We start from the raw sequence: 22,035 nt of genomic DNA, 5'->3' as shown, positions 1-22,035 counted from the left end.
CTAAGAACTTGCTTTCCAAAATAAAGCTAAAAACTAAAATAATTTTTCAATTTTCTTTTATCTAAAGAATGAGAACTCATTAAAATGAAAAAGAATTTTACATTGCGAAGTTCATATGTAGCTTGAAAATAATGCACACATTAAAAGAATAACTTAAACTAAACAATCCTGTCTTTTTAAGGGCAAGATATTAATGAGCACATTGCCAATAGTAAAATTCCTGGTGATTGTCCCAATGCTGTTGGTAAAAGCTATGAAGTTTGTGAAGATGGAATACAGGTAAGAAATTTATATTTCCTTGTGTAGCAAATTCTAGCAATAGTTCCCTTGGTTTCTTTTTTAAAATAAATGTTATTGTGTATATTTAAGATAGACAACATGTATATATGTTTGTCTGGTATGTGATACACATGGATAGTAAAAAATTTACTACAGGGAAGCAAATTAACATATCCATCATCTCATCTGAAAGATACTTCAACTTTTTTTTGTTTGTTTGTTTCTGTGGTAAGAGCAGCTGAAATCTGCTCATTTAGCATGAATCCCAGATACAGTACAATTTTATTACTTACAGTCTTCAGATTGTACATTAGATCTCAAGACTTCCCCAGCCCCTGTAACCACTGTTTTGTTCTCTATTTCTCCAGACTTAATTTTTTAAAAAAGATTACACATGTAGGTTTTGCACATCTTTATGTGTAAAAAGATTACACATAAAGATGTTGCATGATCATCTTTCTTCCTGTTTCTGGCTTATTTCACTAGTATAATGTCATCCATGCTTATCCATGTTATGCCAAATGGCAAGATCTTGTTCTTTTTTAGGGCTGAATAATATTCCATTGTGCATATATGAGCCACAGTTTCTTTATCCATTTGTTTATTTGTGAACATTTAGGTTGTTTCCATATGTTAGTTATTATGATTAATGCTGCAATGAACACAGGAGTGCAAATATCTTTACAAGGTGGTATTTCCTTTGGGTATATGCCCAAAAGAGAGATTGGTGGGTCATATAGTAGTTCTTTTTTTTTTTTTTTTTTGTGACAGGGTCTCACTCTGTCACCCAGGCTGGAGTGCAGTGGCATGATCTCTGCTTACTGCAACATTCGCCTTCCTGGTTCAAGGGATTCTCCTGCCTCAGCCTCCCGAGTAGCTAAGGTTACAGGCACATGCCACTAGGCCTGGCTAATTTTTGTATTTTTTGTAGAGATGGGGTTTCACCATGTTGGCCAGGCTGGTCTCAAACTCCTGACCTCTAGTGATCCGCCCGCCTTGGCTTCCCAAAGGGCTGGGATTATAGGCGTGAGCCACTGCGCCCGGCGGGTAGTTCTATTTTTAATCTCTTTAGAAATCTCCATCATGTTTTTCATAATGGCTGTACCAATCTACATTTCCACCAACAGTGTATAAGACTTGCCTTTTCTCCACACTCTTGCCAGCTCTGTTATCTTTTAACTTTTTGATAATAGCCATCCTAGCAGGTGTGAGGTGGTATCTCTTGGTGGTTTTGAGCTGCATTTCCCTGATGATTAATGATGTTGAGCACCTTTCATATACCTGTTGGCCATTTGTATGTCTTCTTTTGATAAATGTCTATTTAAGTCTTTTGCCCATTTTTAATTGGGTTATTTCTTTTTCCACTTTTGAGTTTTATATGTTCTTTATAAATTTTGGATATTAACCCTTAATCAGATATATGGTTTACAATTTCACCTCCAATTTTTAGGCTATGCTTTAATTTTGTTAATTGTTTCATTGCTATGCAGAAGCACCGTTTGATGCAGTCCCACTTGTTTATTTTTGCTTTTGTGGCCTGAGCTTTTGGTGTGATATCCAAAGCATCACTACCAAGGCCAATGTGCAGGACCTTTTCTCCTGTGTTACTTTTGAGATTTTATATTTTCTGGCCTTAAATTTAGGTCTTTGATTAATTTTGAATGGATTTTTGTGTATGGTATAATATATGGGTTTAATTTTATTCTTTTGCATGTGGAAAACCAGTTTTTCCAGCACCATTTAGTGAAGAACCCATCCTATCCACCATTGTGTCTTCTTGGTGCCTTTGTCAAAGATCGTTGGCAGTGTATGTTTGGATTTATTTCTGGGCTCTCTCTTCTGTTCCACTGGTCTGTGTGTCTGTATTTATGCCATTATTATGCTGTTTTTATTACCATGGCTTTGTAGCCCTTGGTTCCAATTTAAGCCCTTGGTTCCATATTCTCCTAAGCACTCATATCTTCTTCTTAGAATTCTGTAACTACTTCCTCTCCAATGTTCCTATTTTCTGTTTTTCAGCTTTAGTCTAGCTGTATGTGCCAAAATAATTTCCCCCCCAAACACTATGATATTTACCATATATTAGTGTGGCAATTATAATTTCCTTTGCATAGTGTTTTAGTTTGTCTTTATGGAAACTGACATGCTTCACCTTTGCGCTGTCATCTCTTGATGGGTACTGTCTTTGATTCCTCTCTTACAGTTTTGAAATCCATGTACTATGTTCCACTCCCTTACTTTCGCCCCAGATAGCCAGTCTGAATTGTCATCCCTCATATCTTTTACTTTCTTTTTAAGAAAGTTACAGGTAATATTTTTGACAACAGCATTTGCAAATAGTTATCATTTACTCTGTGAATTTTCTGCACTTCTGTAATGCTATTATGTTGAATTTGATAGACTGCATCCATTTGGTGACTGAATGAATGTTCACACATTCCTATTGCAACTAGAATAGGATTCTCAAGATCAAGAAATGTGTGGCTAGTATTGATAAAAATATTTTTGTTTTATTGAAAGAGGGTGTTGCAATTATAGCCATTCAGTCATCTTACAGCAAAAAAAAAAATTACACAGTGGCATTATACAAGATCATCTGGCATCTTCGTTGTGAAATCTTACTTGATCTTTGCAGTTGGAATTGGTTTCTCTTTCTTTTTTTTACCTTATGGCTCTCATTGGTACTTATAATAAGATACCATCTATAAAAATTGCCCAAGTTTTTCTCATATGTTCCCCATAAAATTAGAAGTTCCGTGATAATAGGGATTATACATTGCGGTAGTTGCATAATACGTTGAAAACTTATTCCTTGCTGCTCAAAAGTGTTAGTTAAATGATTACATCAATTTACATTCAAACCAATGTATATTTACTAAGGACCAACTTATGTACAAGATATTGTGTTTAGCCCAGAGCATAAAAATTCATATTTCTTACTCTACAGAAATCTATAATCTAGTGAGAAAAATGTACAAAAAATAAATAGATGAAGAGTAATATTTGAAGATTTTGTTTCACTTAATTTTATACATTTGGAGAATGTTATCAGCCTGCCTCCAGCCTAGTTGGTACAAATTGTACGTTCGGGCCGGGTGAGGTGACTTATACCTGTAATCCCAGGACTTTGGGAGGCCAAGGCGGGTGAATCACGAGGTCAGGAGTTCAAGACCAGCCTGGCCAACATGGTGAAACCCCGTCTCTACTGAAAACACAAAAAATTAGTTGGGCGTGGTGGTGGGCAACTGTAATCCAAGCTACTCGGGAGGCTGAGGCAGGAGAATTGCTAGAACTGGGAGGTGGAGGTTGCGGTGAGCCGAGATCGCGCCACTGCCCTCCAGCCTGGGAGACAGTGTGAGACTCTGTCTCAAAAATAATAATAATTTAAAAAATTGTACATTTGTTCGACAGTAGCTTTTTTGTTTCTCTAAAAACAAACAAATTGTTACAATAGAAAACAGCGATATGGTGGTTGAACTATGTTGAAATTAGAACTTTTTTCATTCAATAATATATGTCATTACTTCCTTTACTGAAACAGAACAAATATGTTGTTCCCAGAGCAAATACCCATGACTCCGACTAAGAAAGGACAGAGTCACTTTATTTTATGGTCATCTGTTTGATTATAAAATATGAGGAGATTAACAGTTAAAGGGACAATATCCCTTCTGTCTATTATGGTATTCTATCAGGTACCATCCCAATCTTTGGCATTAATCAATCTCTCTTCTCACTGCTTCCATTTTCTCTAGCTCTAAAATTCATGTCACCTTTAAAGATGGTTTGCATAAGCTGAAGTACAATAAATTTTGAAGTCATTACATAGCAATCCAAGATGCCAAGTTTCCAGAAGTATTCTCTTAGGAGTCACTTTACCAGCTATAATACTTCAAAAACCTCCATTTCAATGAACATCATTATACAACAATCCAAAATGCCAAGAATCCAACAGTATTCATTTAGGAGTCATGTTACCAACTATAATACTTCAAAAACCTCTATTTCAAACAGCATCCAAGCACTTTCCTTGTCAAAGCTACAGGATATAATGCAAAACAAAAACAAAAAACTTCTGTATTTATCCTTTAAACAATTCCTTATTGCCCATTATCCTTATTGCCCATTTTTCTTATTTTTATTGCCCATTTTAATAAAATAACATGCTTTATTTTGTAGCACTGTAACAAAATTATTGGAACCTACTTTGAGAAATGTGGAAAGGTTGCTGCTCTATCCAATGACTACAAAATGATCTGCATTGATGAATACTGCCAAACTAGAGACAAAACATCTACATGTGACACTTATTCAGAACTGTCCCGCCTCTGTGCCTCAGATGGTCCTGGCACCTTTGAATCCTGGCGAAGCGATTCCGATGTGGTTTGTGGTAGGTTTTTACCTTCATTGTAGTTACAACTCTGTAAGTTTCTACAGTATTTTTTTTTCTTATTTTTTTAAATTATACTTTCAGTTCTAGGGTACATGTGCACAACATGCAGGTTTGATACATAGGTATACAGTACTTTGAAGTTAAGCTCTATTGCAATGTAATCTCAAATGATTCTAAGCCTTGGAAGGGGATCCTAGAGATGATGAAGTCTCGTTTGTCACATGTACTTACAAGGAAACAGGTTCTTTTAGGTGATGTGACTCACCTTAAATTGCAGTGCTTTGTGTTAAGATCTAATTTAAAATGTTGTACTCATTACAATCAAAAAAAGTCACTGAAAACCACGAGTAAATTCTGTAAAAAATAACTGGACAGTTTATCAAATGTATACTGATTAGTGTTATCATTTTCTTTCAAAAAGATTAATAAAATGTAAATATGAGCTTCATATACAAACATACTTTCCACATATGCTTAAGTCAATCCTCATAATACAAGCAGAATATAAATTTCAACTTATGATGAAATGAAATTACAGAAAATATATATTTCCTGTAAATTAGATATTGTATCATAAAATAATGCACAGGAAATTGGCATAATTTAGTTGTACTGAGTACCTTTAAAGGCTGACTTCTACCTTGTAACTCAGACTCAAAGAATTCCATTTGAAAAGCTCCTCCTTAGAAGAGTGTGTATTTTTACATTAGTTTCCTCTAATATCCGTGTACACATATTTTTATATTTCTCCAGAAACACAAAGATGTCCAGAACAACATATCTACAAAGAATGTGGACCCTCCAACCCTGCAACTTGTTCTAATGTGGCTCCTTTTCAAGACAGTGAATGTGTGAGCGGCTGCACCTGCCCAGAAGGTAGTACACCAATGAGAGTATTTACACTAAAACAAAACAAAAGCCAAAAACAAAGTGGAACTCAAGTCATGTCAGAGTGGTGTCTTATTTATAGCACAACATTCCAACAATTTAACTACTTCTAATATATCCTCTTAGCAAACTGCAGAGGAGGGTTAGAGAGAATTTTAAAGCTAATGCGTATTTCCATCTCTACAATACCTGAGGGCTTCTGTATTCCACAGAATATGCTTTAGTCCCACATTGAGTGCAATAGGACTGTGCACTGTGTAGCAGTAACTCAAACTCAGAAAATTGTTTTCTATACTCTTGCCAGTTTTCAAATTAGGAGTAATTGCTTTAACAAGAAATTATCATTTTCAGTGCATGTTATGCTCGAAAGAACTATCTCAAGAGTAATTTCACAACACACTGCTGAACAATTTACTGATGTTTGTAGAGTTTTGAGGTTAGCCTTATACGATGTGTTCTAGGTTATCTGTTGGATGACGTTGGAGAGAAAGGAAAATGTGTATTAAAAGCTGAATGTCCCTGTGAATCCAGTGGAACAGTGTATCAGCCAGGAGAAGTCCGAGAAGGTCCTTGTGGTTCTCAGTGGTATGTGTGTGCTTTTTGTTCACATATTACTGATGGTAAAATAATACCAATATTTTTATATAATTTGAAAAAATTCCTAAATGCACCCTTAAAATAAACTTTTAAGAAATAAAAAGCAATCTCACTGCATTTTCTGTGTTGTTGATGTTTTGTTTTTAGACTCAGTGTGTTTTTTATTATAAAATATATGATCTTTCTCGGTACCTTTAAAAGATAATATTCACTAACCAAAACAGTGTTTTCAATAGTAAACCACTTGGCAGTTGCAAATATAGAACAAAGTATACTATAAGATTTTGATTATAATAATGAAACAATAATGATGCTAATTCTGCCAAGAATATTTAATAAAACATACAGTTAGAAAGAGCCAAATACTTTTCTAATAGTTTTTATATGTGGCTAGATTGGTGAAGATGAATAATATATCTATTCATCAGTAAATTTTAATGTACCAAAAGTTATTGTAGATGATTTCACCATTAATTGAATACCCAGCTTGAGTCTTCCTTCTGAGTTCCACAACAATATAATGACCATTGAGATTTCCCCAGTCTTCATTATGGCTTTTCTCTGAAGATCTAAATTTCTGCAATACTACAAAATGCTTTTCCTGAAATGTATTGTGTCTTTCTGGGGACATAATTTGGCTTAATAAAAAAATCTATTTTCTCTATAAATGGAAAATGTTTTATTTTGGTAATAATAATCAATATTAATTTATATTATATGCATATTAATTAATTTTAATTTGTATGAAGAATTATAAATAATAGTAGCTATAATTTATTAAATGTCTATAAGAGTACTGTTCAAGAGAAATATAATGTAGGCTACAAAAATGATCCACATATATCATTCAACAGTTTTTAGTTGACAAATTTTTAAAAGACATGAAGAAACAGGTGAAATTAGTTTTAGTCGTGTATTTTATACTACCCAATATATCTAGAATACTATTATTTACACATAAAATTAATATGAAATCAAGTTAATGAGAGATTTTACAATTTTTTTTCCTGCTTAAGTCTTCAAAATCTGTATGTCTTTTACATTTATAGTGGGTCTCAATTTAGATGAGACACATTTCAAAAGCTCGCTCAATGTATTGTGCGGTGCAATTCTACAATGTGGCTTGTGGCAGGTATTTTAATACTGATAATGAACCGTATTCCATTTTTAAAAATCTCTGAAATCCAGCTTGTAAGTTTCATATGCTTAATTCATGAGAAGTTATCATTATAGTCAGGGCTTCTAAAATATCATGCTACCACCATCAATGAGACATTTTATCAGAGCTGAGACGTTGGGTGGGAAATAAAGATGGTCTAATAAAGCTTAACCAAATGTCTTAACTTGTGATGATTTTTTAGTGTGATATTTTATTTTCACCATAGAGAAAATACAATTGATAACCCTCAATATAACCATTACATTTTAATAGCACATGCCAAGATGCAAAGTGGTCTTGCACCGAAGCATTATGCCCTGGAAGATGTAAGGTGGAAGGAAGTTCCCTTACCACCTTTGATGGTGTTAAGTACGACTTTCCTGGAAACTGCCACTTCCTGGCCATTCACGTATGTAATAGCCTGCAATATTTGAGCAAACTGATATACAAACAAAGCTATTCCTCAACCAATTTAGAACACAATCTTCACCTTGAATTAGTATTTAAAGAAATAAAAAGTGAACAATCCTTCAGTTACTGGCTATGTATTTCCGTATGCTTTCTATCACATACTGGCACTGATGGTATTACCTGTCAGTATTAAATTAACACTACCTGTCCTCCTTGGAAATTCCTTGCAAAAAAACAACCTAACAAATAGAACGCTCTTCATTCACTCATAATCATCTAAATACACAGGGAACTTATTTCATTTTTCTGCTTTTCTTTGTGTGTGCTCACTGTTCACTACTGCTTCAAATAAAATAATCTTTTTTTTTTTTTTTTTTTTTTTTTGAGATGGAGTCTCACTCTTTCACCCAGGCTGGAGTGCAGTGGCATGATCTCGGCTCACTGCAAGCTCCGCCTCCTGGGTTCATGCCATTCTCTCACCTCAGCCTCCCAAGTAGCTGGGACTACAGGTGCCCGCCACCACGCCTGGCTAATTTTTTGTATTTTTAGTAGAGATGGGGTTTCACCATTTAAAGGATGTTCTCGATCTCCTGACCTCGTGATCTGCCCGCCTTGGCCTCCCAAAGTGCTGGGATTACAGGCGTGAGCCACCGCGCCCAGTCAAAATAATCTTTTACATTCCATGAAGCATCTTTCACTTCCATTATTATTCCCTTAAATTTATTTTTAGTTTTTATAATATAATAATACCACTAAGATAGAGGCTATTCTTACATTTATATTCTTCTCAGTACTAAAATTTTAAGTCATTTGAATTTCAATGAAAGAGTGATTCCATTTTGTATTTTGTGCTACAGAGGATTAGCAATCTAGTCTACCTGAGAATTAGCGATTTTATATAATCTGTCTGGTAAGAAATGAACAGAATTTATGAATCCTGAACTGAGAAATGTTGTTTAATGTCCTATAAGCTACAAAATGTAGTTGCTGCTACTGAAAGTCACTCTTCCAAAATAAAGCTTTTTGGTTGCCTACCAGCATAATCTGCCTTTCCTTCTTTTCTTTTTTTTTTTTAAATTTGAGATGGAGTTTCACTCTTGTCACCCAGGCTGGAGTGCAATGGCTTGATCTTAGCTCACTGTAACCTCTGCCTCCTGGGTTCAAGCGATTCTCCTGCCTCAGCCTCCCAAGTAGCTGGGATTACAGGCGCCCGCCACCACGCCTGGCTAATTTTTGTATTTTTAGTAGAAACGGGGTTTCACCGTATTGGCCAGGCTGGTCTCGAACTCCTGACCTCAGGTGATCCTCCCACCTTGGCCTCCCAAAGTGTTGGGATTACAGGCGTGAGCCACTGTGCCAGGCCTGCCATTCCTTCTTTTTATGCTCCTCTAAATCCATTAGGATACAGGATGGGGAAAGTAAGAGGGAAAAATGACAAAGCGTAGGGAACATTTGCTTCTTATAGATTACAGATTTCCAGACATTGAAATGAGATCTGGAAGTCCATGTTTGATATGACTTATATTACAGTTTAACAAATTAAATACCTCCCACATTGGATTTAAATAGACATTGTGAACTGTCCAGAGAAGAGAGGCAAACTATGTTACTGCTAATTCCTAAGAGTCCTTACATGGCAGCACATTCCCTTTGGGAAGACAAAAAGTAAAAATAAAATTAAAAAATGATGACTATGAAAATTCATCAATGGTAAACTACACGGATATAGTTTATGCAAGATACCTGGACCATCTATAAAGCTCTTGGCCAGTCCTGAGGCTATACTATGGGCTGAACTAGGTTTCTATTCTCAGAGCACTCTGATTGTAGTAGGAATTGTACATATTTAAAATTCAAACATTCATTTTGAATGAATTACCTAGTAATAGCATACCATAAATAGCATTAAATGACATTCTAATAAACATTTTAATGAAATTCATTTTTTACAGAATGAAGATTGGTCTATTAGTGTTGAGCTCCGTCCGTGCCCAAGTGGTCAGACAGGAACGTGCTTAAATAGCGTTACACTTCTCTTGAATTCTGTAAGTAATAAGCTTTCTAAGGCTTATTCAGAGTCAAATCATATCACTTATTTTATAAATTCAGGATTTTTGAGGTTGAAGAAGAGAAGCTTTACTATGTATCATCAAAGCTTAAGTAAAATTGCATAGAAAATTGATGAAGTCTCTGGAAGTGCCGGCTAGTTGCAAAGGTCCTGAAGTATATCAAAATTACTATACGTATATAATTAATATGTTGATTATGGATCAAATTTATGTGTTCATTGAAGTGTTAAACTTTGCGGACCATTTATGAAGGAAGGCAATGGCATTAGTTTAGAGTTTTATTTATTTGGAGTTGATGTTATAAGTGGAAATAGACCTAAATGGGAAGGGAAGACGAGTAGTTTGGACTTTGGCCTTTACAAGCTGTTTAACCTTTGGATACCCAAGTTACTGTCTTAGGTTTCCATTTCTGCATCCACACATTGGGGATGAAGATTTATTTACAATCTGCTACACAGAGTTGGTATGAGAAACAATGAAGCAAAGTGTGCCTTAAAAATGCTTTAAAAATGTCTATATTTTAGATATTTATTAATTAATCCAATAGCATTAAACATCTTATGACATAAAAATTTGGGTTCATATATTACATTAAAATTAATACTGTAAATTAATATTAACTAACAAAGTGTTTTAAATATTAGTCTGTTCCAGTTGATAAATACATATTCAACAGTGATGGAACAGTCACAAATGACAAGATTAGAAATCAAGGTTATTACTATTCAGGTAAGTTTAATGACAACATTTTAAAATAAGTGTAAGATGCAGTCATTTATTCAATTTTTAAAGTTATTACGTTTCTGACTTTTAACAGATATAAAAATATTAAAGTATTTTAAGAAAGTGAAAACTGTTGAACATGTTATTAATGTTCATAATTATTTTAACAGATAAAATACAGATACTCAATGCATCTTCCTCATACCTTCAAGTAGAAACATACTTTCATGTGAAACTACAAATACAAATTGTTCCTGTGATGCAATTGTATGTTTCTATGCCACCCAACCAATTCACAGACACTGTGGGTAAGTCCTCTGGATACAGTTTTATTCCCAAGGCTGAAATATTACCATCACTTATTCTAATTTCCATTGTCTCTTAATTAATAACATTAAACCAATAAACCATTTTGACTTAATCTTTCCTTCCACATTGTAGTAAAATAATTCCAACTTGCTTTTCCTAGTAAATATGCCTTTACTTATTACAAAATCTATTCCCTAAAGATTTGAACAATTTAAATATTTTAAACATTTTAAATTAAGGCTTTTATTTAAATGAGATTTGAGGATATATGTGTTAATGTATCACTTTGCTAGTGTGTGCTACTAAGGCTTTAACCTGTAGTTGAATAAATGAAAATATTGTAGATATAAATGTTTTGAAAATCACAATTCATATAAAAGCTACACTGTGACTTGTCTTTCTGGAAGATCATATGGTCATTTCTTTCACTGATTTTTTCTATCTTAGAAATCAGTTAACTACAACCATAAAAGTTGAACAAAACAAACAAAGATTATGGCAAGTGCCACAAAGACTATTTACTTATAAACAGTAGAAGCTTTTGTAACACACCTTTACTTGAGAAGGTAACTTATTTACACAAAGGAATAGATGTAACTCATAGGTCAGAAGGGTCCAGGTAAAAAAGGCATATAGCACTCAACATGATTCAACTCTCCACACTGAAATTGTGCAAATGTGAGTCATAAGTTCCTACTTATAAGCACACTTTCTGTTGGCTCCTCAAAAGAGATAAAGTTACAGTGACAAATAGGAAAAAGACAGTATTCATGGCAAATGGCGTTTCAGTGCTCCTGGAATTCTAATGAAAGGGCATTTGGGTGAAATCTGAAATGCCATGAAATTTTTCTTAATGTATGAAGGCTAAACAAGACATATTCTCAGGTAGCTTCTACAGGTTTTCACTTGGGCGAAGAACTGAATGTGCAGTGAGGATGTGAATCCAAAAAATTGAGTAGGTGAGGAGATGTGAAACTTTGTTGTGTGCTCTTACACAGGACTCTGTGGTTCCTACAACAACAAAGCAGAGGATGATTTCATGTCAAGTCAGAATATATTGGAGAAGACATCTCAGGCATTTGCTAACTCTTGGGAAATGATGTCCTGTCCTAAAGGAAACCCCTCTTCATGTATTAGTATAGAAAAAGGTAATGTTAATTGACTATCAAATCTGTAATTACATATTTGGTGCTAGGAATTATGTACTTATGTATGTATGTATGTAATAATATGATAATCCTGGTTTAAGCTAGTTTTTGTTGTACTGTCTGAATTTTGGAGGACACAGCAGAGAAGCAGTCTGGCTGGCTGATCTTATTCCTACAAAACAAATATTTCACTGGGAGTTCATCTTGGTTGTTTGGTTTTCTATACCTACTCTTTTCCTCCTTACACAATTTTCACCATCATTATAGAATAACAAGATTAGAAGAGATTTGGGGCACATTTAGTTCTTCAATTATTCCCTCCTTTAACTTAGTTATAAAAATGGTCATTGGTTGAAATAGCAAGACTTGCCCAAACTGGTGAAGCCACTTGATGAAAGAGCTATAGCTAGGTCCAGGTGTCCTAACCACTGCTGTCCAAGCCCCAATACAGAAATTAATTAAACTTTACACTGGTATGATTCAGCTTACATTTATGCTTACCAAAAGGCTTTTAAAATATTACTGCAATTTATTTCTACCAAAACTCATGAACAGTATAGGTGGGACTATTATCCCCACTAATGTAGATATTGATAATGGAGCACAGAGAGGGTTAATAAAGATCCTTAGTGAATAAGGATGACAGATCAGAAATCCAAGTATTTTGAATCCAAGTCATGCTTTGGTTGCTCCCCTGGTATTGCTGATACTAACAAATGCTTTATTTTGTGTTGCTTCTTTCATTAAAAAAAGAGTGCAATGGAAGCTAAGTTAAAATATATTATATTGACATGTTAATTAGTTGTTTCTAAATTAACAGATATTAGAAATAGTCTTATCAGATTATAATAGTATTTTAACATTACTAAGGCAATTCCTTTTGAAAGCGTTGTCTACTAATTTTGATTTAAGAGAGTTGTTAGAAGCATTAATGTAAACATCGTAATATATATTTCAGGGTTTTGATTATCATATTATTTTGGTTTTGGTGTGTTGCAGTGAAAACAATTATAATGAGAATGTATATCTCGTAAGAAACCAAGTCAATTTATGTTAAGCAGACTATATGCCACCACTTTGGAGAGATATATAAATTAATTAAATTTAATTTTCAGTGCTTTACATTTAACTTAACATAAAATACAGAAAATTAAACTGTATTTTACTAACCTGTTAGTAATATTTAGATAAAAAGTGGTGACACTGGGTTGCAAATTTGTTAAAAATTTTGAAATAGTTGGTCTCAGTTTGTTTTTAATAGAGACAGCTTCCTTTATTACCAAAAATCATTAAGCCAAGCACTTGTTACTCAGATGCTATTGTTATGATTTTTTTTGTTAATTTAATACTATGCTAGTTATTTATAAGCCAACGAAATACCAATTAAAAAACACAACAAACTTAGTGTATTGGAATTATTGATACTGGTTGTGCTAATATATGACCTTCAGGAAAACTGATATAATCTTCTGAGGTGACAGGGATCGTGTAGTGGGGGCGGAGGGGGCGTGTTGTTGTTGATTTATTTGCCAACTCATCACGATTTAGCTATAAATATATATTTTAAAGTTAAAAGACATCTAAAGATATAATATGGCCCCCTAATTCCATTTTTATATGGAAACTGCATTTCAGAGAAAGGTAAATTGATTTAATCCAAAAATCCAAAGCTAACAAAGACTTTGCCTCTTAGTGTAAGATTTTTTTTAATTACAGCATGCCATTTTTGCACATAGTGACAAGTTAGATGCATTACAGCAAAACACTTTAAAAATTGTTTTAATAGTGAGAACTATTAAAATTTTACATCTTTTCTTTCAATTAAAGAATTATGGCCGAGTGCGGTGGCTCATGCCTGTCATCCCAGCACTTTGGCAGGCCAAGATGGGCGAATCACAAGGTCAGGAGATCGAGACCTTCGTGGTTAACATGGTGAAACTCCATCTCTACTAAAAATACAAAAAATTAGCTGGGCTTAGTGGCACGCACCTGTAATCCCAGCTACTCAGGAGACTGAGGCAGGAGAATCACTTGAACCCAGTAGGCAGAGGTCGCAGTGAGCCAAGATGCCACTGCACCCCAGCCTGGGTGAGTGAGACTCCATCTCAAAAAAAAAAAAAAATGAAAGTATAGTATTATATCATTACTGAAACTAATTTTGAGTGCACTGATTTTCTTCCAGAAAAATTTGCTGAAAGGCACTGTGGAATTCTTCTTGATTCAAGTGGGCCTTTTGCTTCCTGCCACCCAATTGTGAACCCTAAACCCTATCATGAGGTATGTGAGGCTCTAACATTAACACCTCTTTTTGAGAAATACTTTGCTGATATTGACAAAAGCATGTAGATATTAAATATTTTCAAATAACAACCATTGTCAGTAGATTAAAGTATATCCTTAGATATGCATTAGATTCTATTAATTTATTGTTGTGTTAGATATACCAACTTCAAAAGTGGTTCTGGAAAATAACCCCAAATAAGAAAAGTCTTGAATAAGTTTCTCTTTCTGCCTTTTCTAAATGTTTTGACAAGCAGGCTAGTAATTCATTTACTATTTTGCATATTTAAAAATGTTTTTGAAAGTTTCAAAGAAACTTTTTTGGGGTAGAAGAGTGGTTAGGAACTAAATTATTATACTCAGTTTACCTGTTCTTCTGAGTAACTTCATAATGCAATATAAATTTGTTTCTTATTTTCAAGGAATGCAAAAAATATACTTGCACTTGTGAAAACAGTCAGGACTGCCTATGTACAATTTTAGGCAACTATGTGAAAGCGTGTGCTGAGAAGGAAACATACATAGTGGGATGGAGAACTGGCCTATGTGGTAAGCAGCAGAGAAGATTTCAATAACTACTTCCTTCTCAGTTTCGCTATAGTCGTGTGTGTGTGTGTGTGTGTGTGTGTGTGTTGTGTGCGTGTGTGGTTTAGGCACATGTGTTTACAAATTTTTACCTGGTTCTTTCAAAGATGATTTTTTCTGTTTTATTTTTAATATCCTTGTGCAATCCTTATATATTTTACTTCTTGATTTATTGATCTTGATTTAATATATTCACATATAAAGAAAAAGCAGAATATATGTGTATTTATATATAAATATATGTTTCTGTTCAATTATCATGTGCTGAAATTTAAATAATGTTGTGACCGCTAATGCATTCGTAAATGACATTTTAATATGAATAATTTATGTTGAGAAAAAAACAAAATGAACCAATAAATTAGGGGCTCAACTATCATATTTTTAAAACCTTGCTTTGTTTTAAAATATTTATTGCACTGTTTGAATATGACTTCACAAAAACGCTTGATTCACCAAGAGAAAAACAAAAACAAACAACAAACTTTGTAGAAACACACCTCCTGTAGATCATATTTAACACCTCATTGCTTGTATCCAGTTAATCAGTAAGGTCTGTCCGTTTCACCTCCAAAATCTCTCTTAAATTTATTCACATCTCTCCATCTATATTGCCACCAACCAGGTTCAAGAAACCACCATTGTTTTTCTCCTGGGTGATTTCAGTAGCCTCTTTCAATATTCACTCTTGGCTTCCTCTAATCCATTTTCTACAGAGAAACCAGGGTAATCTTTAAAACAAAGCCAAATCGAACTAAGCTCACTATGTGACACTCCAGTCTAAAACAAGTTAATGGTGTCTCATTGCTCTAAGGCTAAATACCAAACTCCTTAAGGGGGCCCTGTAAATTTTAACCACTGATTCATTCTATCTCTGGCCATACAGCTTCTATTCTTCTATGTGCTCTTTAAAAGACGAATTCTCCCTCCGACTTAGGCTATTCTCCAGACAGAATCACCTCTCCCTAGACTGTCTTATTGCTCTTCATCTAACCCACCCTCTTCAGTAAGTGTAGATCCTCATCTGTACATACTTAGTGCTTCCCCTCTTGTTTCTTCATAGCATGTACCACGACTGTCCTTCCACCAGGAATATAAGCCATGTGAAAGCAATGTATTGCCTCTCCTGTTTATGGGCTTAATCCCCAGCAAAGTGTTTAAACATATAATAGGAATTCAGTATTGACTGAGAATAAAAAATAATTTAAAAAACTCAATGAACAAGGACTTAAAAAATTCATAATCTCTATTATGAAAACTCATGATAATATCTATAAACATCAAGCTGAAGTAAAATTGTTTGTTTCCCTGGATATGTACATATTCTTTCTTTCTTTTGTCTCTGTACCAACAGAACATTCTTGCCCAAGTGGCCTAGTGTTCAAGTACAATGTAAAAGCCTGTAATAGTTCTTGCCGATCCTTGTCAGAAAGAGATAGGAGCTGTGATGTAGAAGATGTTCCAGTTGATGGATGCACCTGCCCTGATGAAATGTACCAGAATAATGAAGGAAACTGTGTACTGAAATCTCAGTGTGACTGTTACATAAATGACGAGGTCATGCAACCAGGCAAACTCATCCATATTGATGACAATAAATGGTATGGTAATTATATGTATACTTGCTATGACACTGAAATCAAGAGACTGTGTTCTTTTCAGATAAATGATCTTTTGTCAGTATGAAGTCTTTTTAGACCTGCCATACTTATGATTCTTATTTATTAACAAAAATCTCTTTTATTCTGGAAGGCTCATTGCATCCTAATGGATATAGATGACTTATCCCACTCTGGTTTTGTTTTAAACACCAGTAGAAAAATATTCTGGTAGCTTCTATATACCAGATGTGAAATGATTTCATATTCAGAAGATGCTCTCTAGCTGTCTCTCAGTAGTCATCATTCAACAAACACTCATTAAGTGTCTGCAGTGTGCCAGGCCTTGTGCTGAGTGCTGGAGTTGCAAAGCTGAACGAACATTGTCCTGTACTCCGAGTAAGCAGGGCACAAACCAATAGAAGGAGGTTTATATACTAGAACATGGTAGCAGAAGTGGCCAGGCACTACCTGAGGAGATTAAGGAAAACTTCTCAGAGAAGACAGGCATATGAATTGTGCTAGGGAATGAATCTTTTTCCAGACAAAATTGAAATGTAGAGGATGATTTCCTGTAGAGTAAAGAGAATGCACAGATGTAGGAAATGTTTGAAAAAATTTTACACATGCGGGTTGTTTTGTATAGGATTGGGCTAGAAACATTGACAGTGGTCAGATCATAACCAAGAATTTGGACTTAGTTTCTGAAGAATTGAAGAATTTTGACTATTTTGTAATGGCTGAGGAGGCTATGATTTCTACAGTTTGGAGCAAATTCATTTTTTTCTTTTTTTTCTTTTTATTTTTTTTTGAGATGGGGTCTCACTTCAATTGCCCAGGCTGGAGTTCAGTGGCACAGTTTTGGCTCACTGCAGCTCCAACCTCCCTGGGCTCAAGTGATTCTCCCACCGCAGTCTCCTGAGTAGCTGGGACTACAGGTGCATGCCACCATGCCCAGCTAATATTTTGTATTTTTAGTAGATACGGTATTTCACCATGTTGCCCAGGCTGGTCTTGAACTCCTGGACTTAAGCAATCCACCTGCCTTGGCTTCCCAAAGTGCTGAGATTACAGGCATGAGCCACTGTGCTCAGCCTGGAGCAAAGTAATTTAAGCATGTTTCTAATTCCATAGAGAGGTGTAGGAATTCTTGCCAAAATGAAGTAGCCACTCAAAAATATTTTGAATATGCTTCCTTTCTTTTCTTTGGTTTCATGAGGCTATCATTAACAGTAAGTAATTTTTCTTGGTCATTCAAAAGGAAAGCCTAGGTAACCCCTTTATATCAAAGCCCATGAGCCTTTTGCTGGGGTTTGATAATGATAATTTCTTTTTCTCTGTAGTTTTTGGGGAATCAATAGATTAACTTTTTAATGGTGCTTAATAAAGAATTACTATTTTATCTGTATTGGATATTAGCAAATATGCAGTCTGCTCTTTTTTTCATGGGAATCAATAAATTAACTTTTCAATGAATCAGGCTAGGACCTTCAAATTACAGTTCCCTTCACCACTACCCTATTTGAGACTCTCCTCAGCTGGCACCACTGTGATAGCTAACTTGGTTGCTCATTATTGCTCTGTCTCTCTGTCTCATGTTTCCTGCACTGCTGCAAGAATGTGTAGCCTAAAACCACATGCATACCTATGTAACAAACCTGCACGTTCTGCACAAGTATCCCAGAACTTAAAGTATAATAATAATAATAATAATAATAATAATAATAATAATAAAGAATATGTAGCCTAAAGCACTATTCTGATAGGGCCACCTCCCTGCTCGGAAACTTTAGTGACTGACAGTTACCTGGAGAACAAATACAAATTTGCAAGTCATTTAAGGCCATCTAAAGTCTGGCCTCAACCTACATATACCACTTCCGCCCATTTTGCATCCTGCCTTCCATCCAAACATGACTCATTTGAGTCACTGGAACATATCTTATTCTCTCCTACACCACAGTTTGGCACCTTATCAGAAGTATTAAATTTCACTTATCATCAAGATCCAGCCATCCTTTCCACGAGGTTTTCTCTGATGTCCATAAAACCCTGTTTGTATATTCCTGTAATATTTACAAGGTGATATCTTATCCTTTGGTACATTTTATGCATCTTCTGGGGATGGTGTCTCACTCATTTAACTAATTGTCCTTGAAACTTATGTCTAAATTTATAAAATTGTTTTATTTCCAGCGTCTGTCGGGATGGAATTCTTCTTTGCCAGATTCCCATTGATTTAACCCTACGTAAGTGTTAAAATCACAGTGCAAGTTTAAAATATCCACTTTGGCTAAAGAAAACAGATCAATAGGCTCTTGATTAATGACAATTCTTATTCTGCAGAAAATTGTTCTGGAGGGGCTGAGTATGTAGACTGCAGTGATCCCAAGGCACAGAGAAGAACCGACAGAACATGCAGTACTCGGAACATACCTGTTTTTGATGTAAGTAACATAGTATTAGAATTTAGCCATTGAAAAGTTTTGTTTCGAGTCCTAGGAAAGCTACAATTTTAATGAAAAATAATTAGAAGGTCATGCTCTTTTTGTGTGTTATTTTCAGTTGTCAAAGATTGACTCCAAATACATACTTGGTATATTTAAGCATTTAAATTAATGCTGATAATATGACATGATTAGAATGGTGGCTCATGGTGTATATTTTATATTTATTCTTGTAGGAGAACTTGCCTTGCAAACGTGGGTGCTTTTGTCCAGAAGGAATGGTTCGAAATTCTAAAGGGATATGTGTCTTTCCTAATGACTGTCCATGCTCTTTTGGTGGACGAGAATATGATGAAGGAAGTGTCACTTCTGTTGGCTGCAATGAATGGTGCTTAATAACGGATTCTTATTTTATTTCTTTTGGATATTAGAAAATATGCAGTCTGTTCTTATTTTCATAGGAAAGAAGAAGTCACACTTTGGGATATTTGAAAAAAATGACCAAATATAGTTAGAAAAAATGCTAGTTTTATTATTTATTTATTTATTTATTTATCTATTTATTTTGAGACAGAGTCTTGCACTGTCACCCAGGCAGGAGTGCAGTGGTGCCTTCTTGGCTCACTGCAAGCTATGCCTCCCGGGTTCACGCCATTCTCCTGCCTCAGCCTTCCCAGTAGCTGGGACTACAGGCACTCGCCACCATGCCCGGCTAATTTTTTGTATTTTTGGTAGAGACGGGGTTTCACCGTGTTAGCTAGGATGGTCTCGATCTCCTGACCTTGTGATCCTCCTGCCTCGGCCTCCCAAAGTGCTGGGATTACAGGCGTGAGCCACCGTGCCCGGCCAAAATGCTATGCTTAAAACAGAACTTTATGTAGCATTGTATATATTGAACATCCTACTTTATAATGAAGACAACTCCAAAATTTAAATCAATATGAAACATTATTTTGTGCTTCTTTACAAAAGCAATATTAGTATATGAATCCTGACATAATATAATCACTACACTCTCTCATTTTTTCCTTTTAGTACCTGCATTAAAGGGTCTTGGAGTTGTACCCAAAATGAATGTCAAACCATCTGCCACATCTATGGGGAAGGTCATGTTAGAACTTTTGATGGGAAGAGTTACAGTTTTGATGGTCTCTGCCAGTATTCATTTCTTGAGGTAATTATGAGTATGTCTTATTAAAATGTTTCTGTACTTCTTAATTATTCATTTGTAGATTAGTTCCAAATAATTTTATTTTCAAAATGGGAAATATTTTTAAAAGGTCCCTTGTATGTTTCCAGAAGGCAGTAAAATGTTATATTGTGTACTGCTGGCTCTGGAGGCTAGGACTAGATTTCGATACTGGCTCCATCTTTTATCAGATGCATGTCTTTGGGGACATTCCTTAACCTCTCAGTGTCTCAGCTTCTGTATTTACAAAATGGGCATGAAAGTAGCCCCTACTTGAAACCACACTAGAGCACACACTGGAGGACATACTAGTGCTCAATAAATAAATGCAAGATATGATTGTTCTAACAACAGCGCTGGCAGCAAAAATTATGACTACCATTTATGAGTGCTTCTTTGCCAAGCAAATTTATATATTTCATTGCATTTAATAATTATAATATGATGAGACTGATATTATTATTCCTATGATGCAGATGAAGAAATTGAAGTTTAGAGAGCTTAAGCAACTTAAGCTACCAAATAGAAAATGTCATAGTAAACCTAGACCTGTCTGATTACAGAGTTCATGCTTACATACATTCCAGAGTTCATCTTGTTAAGCTGTAAGCTTCCTAACTAACATTTAAGGGGTAAAATTTAGATTGTATTGTATTTATTCATTAGTTTTATTTGAATATCAAGTTTCATAAAAGTCTTTGAGGAAATAAGGCCAAATTTATCTAGCTATTTATAGAGTCTAGAAATAAATCTGTGATTACAAACATATATACTTTAAAGACTTACATATTTATAGAATAATTCTGAACTTGTGCAGAAGTAATGGGAAAATAACTGAGTCAAAACAAGTTAGCTAGAGTGGACTTAGTCAAGGCTAACTATCTGTAAATGTGTTAAACTATTGTTTTTTTGGAAATTCCGTAACACAGCATATGGCGATTTATTGAGTTTGAGGAAAATATTTTCTCTAAGAATATTTGTCTGACACAAATACTGTAGTCGAGTTCTGTGTCTCTAATATTCACAAAATATTATAATTTTTATTTTAAAGGATTATTGTGGTCATGAAAATGGCACATTTCGTATTCTAACGGAGAGTGTTCCATGCTGTGAAGATGGGCTAACGTGCTCAAGAAAAATTATAGTTGCTTTTCAGGTACAGTACTATTTTCTTTATTTTTTCCTCTCACATTGTGAGAAGCCAAATAAAACTGTTATTGTAAATCTGTCTGAATTTACAGGATCAGAATATTGTCTTGCAAGATGGTAAAATAACAGCGGTCAAATCTACAGAAAGTAAGAAATGTGAACTCAATGCAAATGCATACTCCATACATACTGTTGGCCTGTACTTAATTCTGAAATTTCAAAATGGAATAATCGTGATTTGGGACAAAAATACAAGACTGTCTGTTATTCTGGATCCAAACTGGAATGTATGTATATCGCTAACAAGTGAATAATGGGGAAGCAAAATCATTTCTGTTACTAAAATTAAAGACGGGTATTCATAGGCAGAGTGTAGGAGAATGGCAGGGTCTCTGTTAGAGTAACAAGCCCCCCACCTTTCTTCAACCTTATTGTGAAATAGGAAATGCAATCAAAGATAATAAAATCTGGTTAAAAAGTAAATGCAATAACCTGAGGCATTGTAGCTTAACCATATTTGGTTACTTGAGATTATCACATGATGTGATTTTCAGGTAGTTGATATATTTTGAATTAAATGTCTTCCTTGGAGTAAATATTTTAAGAAACCAAAGTAGTCTCATGTGTAATTTGAAACTAGCAGACATACCTGTTTTGGTTCTTTAGACATTTTTTCTGCGTGATACTAGATCATTTTGTGACATGGGGTATCTTAAATGCGAGAATAATCTTATCCACAAATTCTGGAATCTTATCCATGGAAACTGGAATTTTATATAGATTCATGCTCCAATATACATAATCATGATAT

At 34.7% G+C, this 22,035-nt stretch overlaps 1 protein-coding gene across 1 annotated transcript in view; it reads left to right on the top strand.

The window, feature by feature from the left end:
• The window catches only part of MUC19 (mucin 19, oligomeric), a 193,102-nt gene that overhangs the window by 37,704 nt on the left and 133,363 nt on the right, over positions 1 to 22,035 (top strand). Inside the window, exons 20-37 of the mRNA XM_034935026.2 lie at positions 182 to 279; positions 4,459 to 4,669; positions 5,426 to 5,548; positions 6,022 to 6,145; positions 7,590 to 7,725; positions 9,680 to 9,772; positions 10,441 to 10,525; positions 10,690 to 10,827; positions 11,827 to 11,976; positions 14,159 to 14,253; positions 14,679 to 14,805; positions 16,196 to 16,442; positions 18,636 to 18,688; positions 18,786 to 18,886; positions 19,123 to 19,274; positions 19,922 to 20,060; positions 21,127 to 21,231; positions 21,317 to 21,511. Of these exons, the coding sequence (XP_034790917.2) occupies positions 182 to 279; positions 4,459 to 4,669; positions 5,426 to 5,548; positions 6,022 to 6,145; positions 7,590 to 7,725; positions 9,680 to 9,772; positions 10,441 to 10,525; positions 10,690 to 10,827; positions 11,827 to 11,976; positions 14,159 to 14,253; positions 14,679 to 14,805; positions 16,196 to 16,442; positions 18,636 to 18,688; positions 18,786 to 18,886; positions 19,123 to 19,274; positions 19,922 to 20,060; positions 21,127 to 21,231; positions 21,317 to 21,511 (2,372 nt within the window). The remainder of the gene's footprint in view (positions 1 to 181; positions 280 to 4,458; positions 4,670 to 5,425; positions 5,549 to 6,021; positions 6,146 to 7,589; positions 7,726 to 9,679; positions 9,773 to 10,440; positions 10,526 to 10,689; positions 10,828 to 11,826; positions 11,977 to 14,158; positions 14,254 to 14,678; positions 14,806 to 16,195; positions 16,443 to 18,635; positions 18,689 to 18,785; positions 18,887 to 19,122; positions 19,275 to 19,921; positions 20,061 to 21,126; positions 21,232 to 21,316; positions 21,512 to 22,035) is intronic.

This window comes from Pan paniscus, chromosome 10 (genome assembly GCF_029289425.2).
Source record: "Pan paniscus chromosome 10, NHGRI_mPanPan1-v2.0_pri, whole genome shotgun sequence".
Taxonomy (NCBI): domain Eukaryota; kingdom Metazoa; phylum Chordata; class Mammalia; order Primates; family Hominidae; genus Pan; species Pan paniscus.
This window is presented reverse-complemented; position numbering and strand designations above follow the sequence as displayed.